The following is an 11,231-nucleotide window of genomic DNA, read 5'->3' as shown; positions in this document are numbered from 1 at the left end:
AGCTAGCCTGTGAATCCCCATCAGGACAATATAGCACATGTCCATGGAGTACATGTCCCTCAGCAGGATGAACCTTCAACTGCTGTCACCTCAACTATGGAGTTGCCCTCCATATTTCACATCCAGCTCATCACTTCAGTATGAGACCATAAACAATATTATGTGGGCAGCAGTAGAGAGAAAAACAGCCACAATATTTTCCTTTTTATGCAGATTAAGAGCAGGCTTGCTCTCCTGGCACATTTACCAGTTCTCCTCATTTGGCAAAGTTTGACTGTGTTTGTTTCTCAGAATTATAGCTTTCTATAATTGTACAGCTTTGAAGAGTGAGTCTGGCATAAATTTAAGCCAGAGTGAATGTGGCATAAATTTAAATGTCAATTAATATATAAAACTATGTTGGCAAACATACAAATGTCACAAAACTAGCAGCAGCATGTTTGCCACCAGTACAAGACTGTTCCTTGAGCTGTTTAGAATGGTAAATCCTGGACTTGAGCCACAGGACTTGTGCTATTTCTAAAAGCCTGAAATAATACCATCCTTCTGCTCCTCAGTAAAATCAGCACTGTACATACAGGAATCAGCACTGTACATACAGGAATGTTTCTATATTGCAGAAGCATATTGCTGTGCTTGCTGGGTAGCTCCTCTGTCTTGCACAGAGTCAAATGACATACAAATGACATACAAAGAGGCAGCAAATTCTATGCTCTACCACTCTTTTATTTTTTTAAATGGAAAGAATATATATTGTTTTTTTGCCTAAACTTTAAGCTCTGTGATTTATATACTTTATATCCTAGTGTAATGGTTTGATTAAAAGTTTTTGGAAGTTTTTGGAGCATGCAAGGAGAACTAAAAAAAAAAAAAAAAATATTAGGGTTCTGTAATTAACTGAATCCAGTCTTCATTAATCTGCCATTGACAGCACAACAAACACTGTTCTCGTTGAATTAATTCATACACTGGGAGCACAGTTTCTCAGAGTCTTACTGTAGCCCTGGAAAGTCTCCAGGTGTTCCACATTCCATGGTTAAATGCAGCTTTGTTAATCCCAGACCCAACAATTCTGGCTAAGACAGAAAGAGAAATCTCTTTGCTATGTCTCTGCAGGTGGATGTGTAAATAAATACACATTTTATGTTCATCTCTATAAATTTCTATTAAGTCTACACAGAACTGTTTGTATGTGTGCATATATGGATTAAAACATATATACACACACACACACATAAGTAATTGCTTGCACATTTTTCTGTTTTCATCTACTGTTTAAAAATGACAAGAAAATATGCCTCATTTCCAGAAAATCCCATTTTGACTTTTCATAACAGAATTGCTAGCCCTTATATGTTCCATCCCAAGAGTTGATTACACAGTCCCCAAGTTCTCTTTGGTTGGGTTGTAGTGGTCCTTGGTTAATGACATGGCCTATGACCTCTGACTTCTTAGTAAAAATTCAGGCAATCATTGCTAAGTTCACTGCAAGTGGCTCAACCAAATCTCCTTTTTTCTATGCCTCCTTCACAGCTGGCACAGAAGGAAGATAATGCAGTGTTTGGTTTGTTTGAGTGGCAGATGCTTGACCTGCTCCAAGACCAGGTTTTACAGTAAAGCTAGTAACTGAGGACACCGTTGGACAGCTGGTGCCCAGTTTTGTTTGAATGTTTGCTCTCCCATAAGGATACATTTTCCGCTCTAAGTTTAATGACCGTGTTTGGGAATTATTTCCATCAGCCTTTCCTTCCAGGAAATAGGTCAACATTTCACCTTTTCCCTTTACACTAACTTTACCCCTGCACACGAATTCATAACTGCATCTTTTTAATATCCGCTGAACTTCTTCTGTTACCTGAAGACAGGAAAAAAAAAACAACAAACCTGTTACTTTTTTCTGTTCATGTAGTAGCCCACCCCTCTCCATTTTACTTCTTAGTCATGAAATATGCATAAACAGAATCGACTATCACCTACAGCTGCTCTCAGGCTCACTTAGAATTTTCTTTAAGAAGTAAAGATCACTGATAAAACTGGAATCTGAAAAGCAGAATTTCTGGTCTTGATTTATATAAATACACAGGCAGATTAAGCTCCATCCAACAGAGATATGTAACCAAATTGTAAGCTGTATCAGTTCTAGTGATGTTAATTTATTGCAGAAGACCTTTTGATCCCTGGAGATTTGACAGATACTTTGGATAAGGTACTGCAGGTGTTCATTGAACTTTTGAAAGGAATACCACAGGTTCTAGTAGTAGAACAACAATGTTCTCTGTCTGCATCACCTCTCCAATCCAAAGTATCCGAGCAATTTTTAGAGCTACATAAAATGTGGTAAGATGCAAATGAGTATAGATCCTTTCCTTATAGGTCTTATTTAGACAAAAGTTCTACAGCACAAAGACTGGCAGTGTTTGCATTCCCAGGCTTACCTTCAACTATGTGCAATGAAGCAGAGAACTCTTGTTTCTTTTGATGGGAAATTATTTATTTGAGTATTTCATTTTCTCTAAGGAGTGAAGTGTATAAAATGGAAAACAATTATGGTTGTTTGACCTCCGATGGTGAGTCATCTGGAGTGTTGCCCTCTCCATAAGAACAATGAGAGGCTGTGTTTTCTTAGTCTTCTTGAAAATGTAACCACATATAAAACAGGAAGTATGTAAAGTTTGCAAAATTGTTTCAGAATGCACTCACCTGAATCTTTCCCTGCACTCCAGTACTATCCATCCGGCTGGCAACATTCACAGTGTTCCCCCAGATATCATACTGTGGTCTTCTGGCTCCAATGACTCCCGCCACTACCGGTCCAACATTAATACCTAAAATTAAACAACGAGTTTGGTTTTCACTACAGTATATTATCAAAAGGAAACATGAATCCTGCAAAACAGATTTGACACAAGTGTCTTAGCTTTTTTTTTTTTTTTGGTAATACAGTAATATATGTTAACATCATACAGCTGAGTCAAAGCAAGTTTAGGTTAGGTGTCAGGAAAAGGTTTTTCACCCAAAGGGGGACTGAGCACTGGAATAAGCTCTCCAGGGAAATAATCACATCAAGAAGCTTGACAGAATCCAAGAAGCATTTGGACAATGCTCTCAGGCACATGGTGTGACTTTTTGGGCTGCCCTGTGCAGGGCCAGGAGTTGGGTTTGATGACCCTGATGGCTCTCTTACTTGATGATCCCTTAGCATATTCATGATTCTGTGACTAAATTAATGCCAAGTAGATTCTGCATTTGTAAAAGTCTTAGAAACATAACAAAGAAATTCCTTGGGATATCTTATTGGAAATGTAATGTGATCGACAACAAAAAAATTTGATTGTTCTGTGGATTTTTTAAAAATCCAATGTTTGTTTAAAGAAAAGAAGAAAAGCAGTGGTAGCACAGAGTTTAGCTGAAAATGGGACAAACTGTAAAAGATCTTTAATTGTTTCCTATAACTTCCACTGCAGTTGCATATGTAAAGCCTTTTAATGGAGGTTTTAATGGAGGTTCTCCAAGTGGAACAGAAATAATGGTCTGGAATACACAAAGATTGGGGTAAGGGAAGTGTGTCAAGTTGGTTGTTAGTACTAGACAACTCAGATCCCAGAGACAGTAGAAGACAACAAAAGTATGTGAAAATGGCTCAAGCATATTTTTTTGGAAACTGCAGAGCTCAATTCTACATTACTGACTGATTTCAGCATCTTGTTTGGAAGATAAAAGAGGATGTTCCTTCTGAGTGCCCTGAAGAGTTGCAGGTACTAAACCCTGCATGACATTCTGTGCAAGGGCTTTTCTAGGCAATTTATGCAGAAGAATGAGGGTTAGATATTTGATCCTTTGTGAACCTGGAAAAACAAGTTATAACAGAGTTCAAAGAGAATTTAGGGTTTATAATTATTAAGATGTACAGGAGGTCAAAGATGTATAACTCTTCTGTTGCTGCCTTTGATGTCTTTGGTCTCTTTAAATCTTCTGCTGCTAGCAACCTCAGTTTTCCTATAGCCCAGCTCATTCTCACAAGTCAGCCATGAAAATATATAGAGAAAGAAGCTGAAGAAAACTATCAGCGTTAGAATGTTCAATAAAATGAGAACAGCAGTAGAAGTACCACTGCAGAGGAGCAAGATACATGAAGAAAGGGAAGCAGGGAACTTGATCTCTAAGAAGGCTGAGAGAAATTAGTGGTAAGACATAACATGTAAAGGATTGCATGGGAAGGGTTGTGTCGTGCAGAGCAGAGGATTTGATTTGTTGGAGAAAACAGGACTGGTTAAGGTGATTTGGTGTCTGTGGAGAAAAAGCTCCCATTGCAATTTTAATGCCAACAAAGCTTTTGCAGATGCAACTTAGTGTAATACAGTAAGACCCAATTTTCAGCAGTTTAGCAATGTTCCCTTACCAGTGTTAATTTGCAACTCTAAAGCCCTTTGGCTCTGGACAAGCTTGTTTAAGTATTTTTTCAGTGTTTGGGGTAGATTCTTCTGGGCATTCAATTCTCACTCTGCCCAGAGGCAAGCTATTGTTCCAGCCTCCAAGTGTAAGCCACAAGATTGGGTACACTCTTAATATTGTAGAAAATTAATGGTGTGCTTTCCTTTTAGGGGTCCATGGATTAAGTAAGCACACTGGAATTGGAGGGAATTACAATTCCTTACTATAATGCACATCATCCAGACTGCTGACCTTTTACATTGATGTGACTCTCTCACTAATGGAGAATTTTCAGTTTTAATCATGACTGCAGGACAGGTAATCCTTTGCTGATAGCACAGGAAAAGCCAACGAAAAACAATCTTCTGCTTGTGTGATAATTGTAAGAATGACTTACCAACTCGTAGGACAAAGTCATTGTAAGACTGATAGTTGATTTCATCAAGAACGTCAAACATCTCTATTGCAAAATCTGCCAGTGTACTCAGATGGGAATAAATTGATTTTTTAGCCTAGAAACAAAATAGTGTTGCACGTTAGATTTGTATGGTACTGAGATGCAGGTTAAATATGAAAGTGAAAAATAATGAGAAGCTCAAACAGTTGTCTTAGGAAAAGAATCTAGCCAATTTTTTTGTTTGTGAAGGGAAACTTTTGATGGTAGCTGCAGCACATGCATTCTTTTCTTCTGCTATTTTTTTTTCTTCTCTCTCTCCTTTTGATTTCTGGGAAGAATGGAAAGCAAAGTTCCCATGGTAAAGTGGTTCTGTTGCTAGAGAGCTGCAGATGTTTGTTTTGAGTGTAGCAGGGAATATAACCTGCTTTCTTTAAAAACTACTTTGCCTGATGATTATTAATAACTACAGTTTCTGCCCTCTTCTCCCTTTGGGCTTTTGCTAGCTCCCAGCTTCCATGGGGTGCATGCTGTTCCCATTGACAAAATTCCTGTTAGGTTTAATCCTGTGAGGTGCAGAACACCCCTGTGTTTTGCCTTTCCAGGCAAGTTGAAGGGCTTATCAAATGTATCTAAATGAACTAATGTTTTTGGACCAAAAGGGATCAAATGAAAAGGTGAAGTATTAACTTGTAAATAAAACCCCAGACATAAGAAAAGAATTTTTACAAATCCAGTCTTATTAAACTGTGCAGCTAATTTTCAGAGGATATTGTAGATTCCAAAACTTAGTAAGATTCTAACATAATTCTAAAGATCATTAAATAAATATTTGCGACAAAGTAAAAATCTAAACAGCATATTATCAGAAAGTGGAAAAGAGAGGTTTGCATATTTGTTTGGTAACTCATGCTCTCCCCCCAGGATCTAACCTTGGTTAATTAAAGACAGGTTACCGGAATAAACCTTTGACTCAAGTCAGTATCACTGCTTTTATGCTCTGCTCTTATTTGAATAAGAAATATGAATTTTTAAACAAATTTGAAAAGTGAAAGTGGGCTAAAGGTAGGATATGGTGAAAGAAATTCAAGGTCAGTGGCAGCTTCCGTAGGGTCTTACACAACAGGACTGTGCAAGCTGGCATGAGATGAAAGCTTGCTGAGTTTTTGCCATGATAGTGAGATTTTATAAATGCAGTGCTAAACAATGGCTGAAAAAACTGAGAAACAGGTTGCTATTTCCTTCATTCATCTCAGTTTGAATGGGTTGCTTTATGTGGCTAGGAAATTTACCAAAAAATTATGAAAGTCATCCTTGTGCCAGTCCCAACTTTTGGGAAGGATAAAGGATATTTTTATTTACCTGCCTGGATGTCTGGAATTCTGCTTCTTTCAATGTGAACTAGCTAGTTCTACTCTTTTCAAAATCACCAACACAAAGGAAGAACAAGAATTAAGCTTAAAGAGCTAATGGATATATTTCCAACAGAGAAGGATAAAATAGTCAATGTCAAGAGTAGGGAGAGAGCAGTGCATAATTATATTTGATTTCTAATCTTCTTTTTGTTTCCTCTCTTCCATTTATTTGCTGTCTGATGAACGTTCTGTTTTCCTGCAATGCCCTTCAGAGTTGCAGGAGAAAGGACTGTTGACAAATATTGAGTGCACTGCAGGTGACAGATGCCTCTCAATAGGATTAGGGCCAAAGTCTTGAACCTGCACTGAAGAACACAAAGTTAGGACCCTGCTGAAGTCAGGATCCTGGTGAAAAAGAGATAAAATAAATTTATATTGTGTAAAAGATCTACAAAGAGTTTGGTTTCTATGCTGCCCTGTTGATAGAACAAGCAATTATTTATTTAAACATCAGAGTAGTTACTGGAAAGACTGCCCAGAGCATCACAGCAAAGTCACTGCAATAGAGGCAATAAGCATTTACTGCAGTCACCTGCTGAAGTCAAGGTGCAGAAACAGGAGTCCAGTAAAATATGGGATTTAAATATTTAAGTTTGTCAGGGTGCTGGGCTCTTAAGAGTACAAATATCTTCAGTTAAGAGCACAATTAACCCCATCCACTGCTTTCTGTTCATGTCCAAATCCTGGTATGAAATTAGTGATCCAAAATCAGAGGCTGTGCCAGATTATCTGTTGAACCAGGAACACTCCTGGCAGAGGGCAGACCAGAGGCACTTGCATGTCTTACGGTTCCCCATTGACACATATGACTCCATAGGACAGCCCAGGGACTGTGTGAAGCTGCCAGTGATTGTCAGTGCTTGACAGGCCAGCCAAGATTATCAGACTTCTAATATACAGGTGTATGCTGAAGAACTGCGAAACTGGCAAGAGGATGTGAGTAATTTCTATTCATTTGCATCACGTGAACAGTAAGGAGAGATCACAGAAGAGCTGAAACCCTAAGTTAAATTTTTGTCTGCTTCATATGACAGACAATTATTCTGCAACACAGACTTTTTAATAAATTCTACATATATAGAAAAAAAAATCAATATTTGCCCCAAGATTTAAAAGGAAGACAGTTCTGTACAAGATCTTCTGCAGTGATTTAAAATGCATTACTATCATAAGCTCAGAACAGTATCTTCAGTACTGGACTAACTCAGCTGACCCTTCACTCAACAACTATAAAATACAAGAGAAAAACATGTTTAGGTTTTGGAACATATGCTGCCAAAGTTACCCAATAACACACTTGTTTTGAGGATTATAGTTCAAAGAGCATTTATAGCAGACACAAAAGTATGCTACTGCCTGTTTGCCTCAGATCACACACTGAAAACATTCTAAAGATAAGTGGTTTTTTGCTGTCTCAGAACCCATGAGTCAAACATTTTAGGATAAACAGAATTTTAAAAATACTTCTTTTTTTTTGGTAATGTATAGATTTCTAGGAATGATACAAAGGAAGGCATCAGCTGGAAATACTTTGCAGACCAGAAGTTTAGTTGTGTGATATACTCCAAATGATTGTAACTATTGATTGAAATGTGGTCTTGTTTTTTATTTACTTAGCAGGAATAGTTGGTGCTAAAAAGTCCACAGGACTTCTTCTGTTTTTCTTTTTTTTTCTTTTGCCTTTTAATTTTGTATTATTTTTCGATGCTAAACCACATGCACTAATGTATTCAACATATGTCTACAACATATCTACATGCATATCAGAACAAGGGAAAAGTGTCTGAAAACTCTGAGCAGATGAATGGATTTCATCTGCTCAGATGAGTAGATGAAAGAGTAGAACTAGCTAGTTCACACTGAAAGAATGTGAATGGATTGCTTTAATTTTCATACTATTCTTATATTATTAATTTTATAAAATTTTTATGATTTAGTTTTATTAGTGTAATTACTAACATGCATAGTACTCTGTATACTATGCATTTAATATGATGCCCACAGTTTTTTCTGACTTTCCAAATGCTGCTTGGAAATCTAGGAAATTTGTGTTACAAGATAGTAACTTAATGTAAGAATAATATTATAAGAGGTAGTGATGAGGATACAAAAGAACTGTGACACAGAGTTAATGGGCTTGAAATGACTTAGACTTTTTTTATTGCTGAGTAATTAAAGTGGTAAATAGAATGCTAATGGTAGAGATGAAGAAGAGCTGATTTGGAGAGACCAGGTACAGTGCAGCACTGTACCTAGCACAAAGTTCCTGTCCATGATGGGGGTTGGGAGAGGGTGTTCATTTTACTTGTAGGTTACATTCAGATTTCAAAATTAAAAATATATATAAAAACTGCATCTTAACAGTCTTCTGTTTTACAGCAATTCACTACACCTAGAGTCTACCTTTCCCTGCATCTTACAAGGATATCTAAGATACCAGGTTTAAAACACTACCACTGTTTTAGAGGCTTTTAGGCACCAGCTTGCAGGGAATTCTAAGCTGCAGACAATGAAATCACAAGAGAAGCTACATAAGCAAGTGTGGCAGTTTTCCTTTTCTGGCTCCAGCTGTTCTTTGAAATTCAGGTTCAGAATGTTGTAAAGAAGCCATAAAAGTTATCAGTAATCTCACAGAAATAGTTGTGCTTTTGATGTTCCTCTGGAAATTGAAGGAAAATGGTTCCTTCACATAAGACTGGCATATAAAATCTTCTTACCTTAGTTCCTGAAGTAGGTACAAGTCCCACAGCTGCCATATAAGTACTTCCAATTGTCTTGATCTTTTCAATATCCTTATAATATTCTTTGTCCATAAGCTTTGTTTAAAACATAAAACTGTTAAATATTACATAATATTTTAGAGAAGCAACCATAGTTATCAGATAGTATGTGCAAATTTATGTAATATTTGCTAAGTTAAGTCTTACCCACTTGGAGGTCAATGAAAAAAAAAGCCTTTAACTTTCATTTTTGATACGCTTCTATATAAGCAAAATTTTAGGTCAGAGTCATGTGCCTAAAAGTACAAATTTGGTACTTTAGAGAAGGCTAGTGGACACAAACTATGATTAAATAGGAAGCTTATAGTACTGTTTTATTAAACATTTTAAGATACACTGATTTACTTCAGATATTCTCATTGATAGTTATTTGGTAGAACTGGTATGGTCAAAAGACAAAGTGTTTAGACCTTCTTACCTCATCAAAATCAGCAATAATTTCATTTAACAGGCGCAAACATTCCACTCCCATATTATTGCCATCCAATTCGATGTAGAAATCATTGAAATTTGGGATGGAAGCAAACATCACTCCCACTTGTGAATATGACTGGTAATAAAGGTCCTGTAGTTCATAAGCAGATGTAATGTTTATTTTAAAAGACTAATCTAAACTAAATATCATTATTACACTACTTATTCTACTGCTAAGCAATAGCTAGGACAAAGGCCATCCGTTTTTCTAAAGAGAAAACCAGACTTCTTAAAATAATGTTGAAAGGTATCTTCACTTAAGACCACAATAGAAAATTAACACCCAAGGTGTTAAACCAATTTAAAACAACTTAGAGGTTTTTTTTTTTTTTCTGTTTAGACATAGAAGCAGTGAGCCAAAATTTGGACAAAGTTGTAAGAATTATAGAACTTCTATTGTATGAGAAAAATAATTACGTTTTCTCAATCTTGTTATATAAGTAAAATAAGAGATGGACCAATTTTATCCTGTGTTACATAACTGGCCTCACTCCTTCAAGTCTTTCCATGTGTTGTGGAGTCCTATATAATATAATGCTGTTCTGTATGGTAAGGTTTCTGCTTAAAAATTTGGAAGGCTCAAAGAAAGCAAAATCACTCTTCCAAGATTCAAATACTTAGAGCCAAACTCTCAAGAACAGTATCACGGATATTACAGCTACTCCAGTGCTGAAGGTTTTCAGATCATCAGAAGGTCTCTCATAAGGCCTTCTTGAACCAACTTGTTTAGTCACTGCAGCCTTTTATGTTAATCTGTGTCTTCCTTAAGTATGTACAATTCTCTGGTTTTAACTTTAAATAGATGGTTTTGGTAATGGTGGCATACTTTCCAGAACTAGAGTGGTTAATACATGTCTGGAAGTTCATACACTTCACCATTCAGAACCAAACTGAGCTCATGCAACACTGTGATAAATTCCAATATCCTTCATTGATTGGAAAATGAAAACAAAAAGTGATTTACATGCAGGTATTTGGTTACATTGATTTTGAATGGCAATTTTCCCTTATCCTGAATTTTATTAAAATTCTTCAGAGAAGGAGGACAATACAGCAAAAGAAATAATCTCAAATTAATTCTTGAATGCAAATTTTTTACAAAGCTACTATTTTTACGTGAACAAAGTTTCTTCCAAGCCTTTCTTGAAAACACATAGGTGTAAGGTGGCCCAAGCAACACAGGCCCTTAAGGCATGTATTTAAATTTTATCTTGAATTACCATATTTCTTGGATTAGACATAAGAAAATGTTGTGCAACATGGGCTGGCAATAGGTTGAAAAGAATTCTTTTATTATCCAGCTTGACTCTCTCCATATCATCTCTCTCTTCTTCTGCCTGTTGGAATAGAGGAAAAGAAAAAAACTTTAAAAAAACCAAAAACTTAGCTGAGCCTTTCAAATAGCTTATATTAATTCATCCTTTGGAATGAAAATGAACAAAATGTAGAGTAGCAATGTAGGTTGAGAACAATTCTCCTGTACCATGCTTCCACATTAGGCAAAATCCCTTTAAATCCTTAGTAATTCAAGCTAAAGTCTCTCAGCTATGTTTTCAGGGTTTGATCAGCTAAGTGTATTGGTATCTTCTGTAGTTCTCTGTTTTTTTTTAAATAGAAACTTTATATGTTTACAAAGTAAACCAGAATAATCCCACTTAAATCACATTGGCCTTGGGAGCCAATTACTTCTGAGGTAGTTCAATACAGTGACAGCAGTATTTGATCCATCTCTCAGAC

General features: G+C 36.4%; 1 protein-coding gene across 1 annotated transcript in view; it reads right to left on the bottom strand.

The window, feature by feature from the left end:
- Positions 1-1,516: 1,516 nt before the first annotated feature.
- The window catches only part of ADCY1 (adenylate cyclase 1), a 150,678-nt gene continuing 140,963 nt past the window's right edge, over positions 1,517-11,231 (bottom strand). The window contains exons 15-20 of the mRNA XM_041399528.1: positions 10,715-10,831; positions 9,439-9,585; positions 8,958-9,056; positions 4,829-4,943; positions 2,701-2,825; positions 1,517-1,855 (exon numbers count right to left, since the gene is read on the bottom strand). Of these exons, the coding sequence (XP_041255462.1) occupies positions 1,517-1,855; positions 2,701-2,825; positions 4,829-4,943; positions 8,958-9,056; positions 9,439-9,585; positions 10,715-10,831 (942 nt within the window). The remainder of the gene's footprint in view (positions 1,856-2,700; positions 2,826-4,828; positions 4,944-8,957; positions 9,057-9,438; positions 9,586-10,714; positions 10,832-11,231) is intronic.

This window comes from Onychostruthus taczanowskii, unplaced genomic scaffold (genome assembly GCF_017590055.1).
Source record: "Onychostruthus taczanowskii isolate IOZ18803 unplaced genomic scaffold, ASM1759005v1 scaffold163, whole genome shotgun sequence".
In the NCBI taxonomy this organism is placed as follows: domain Eukaryota; kingdom Metazoa; phylum Chordata; class Aves; order Passeriformes; family Passeridae; genus Onychostruthus; species Onychostruthus taczanowskii.
Note: the sequence above shows the minus strand (reverse complement) of the source record. Positions and strands in the feature narration are given on the sequence as shown.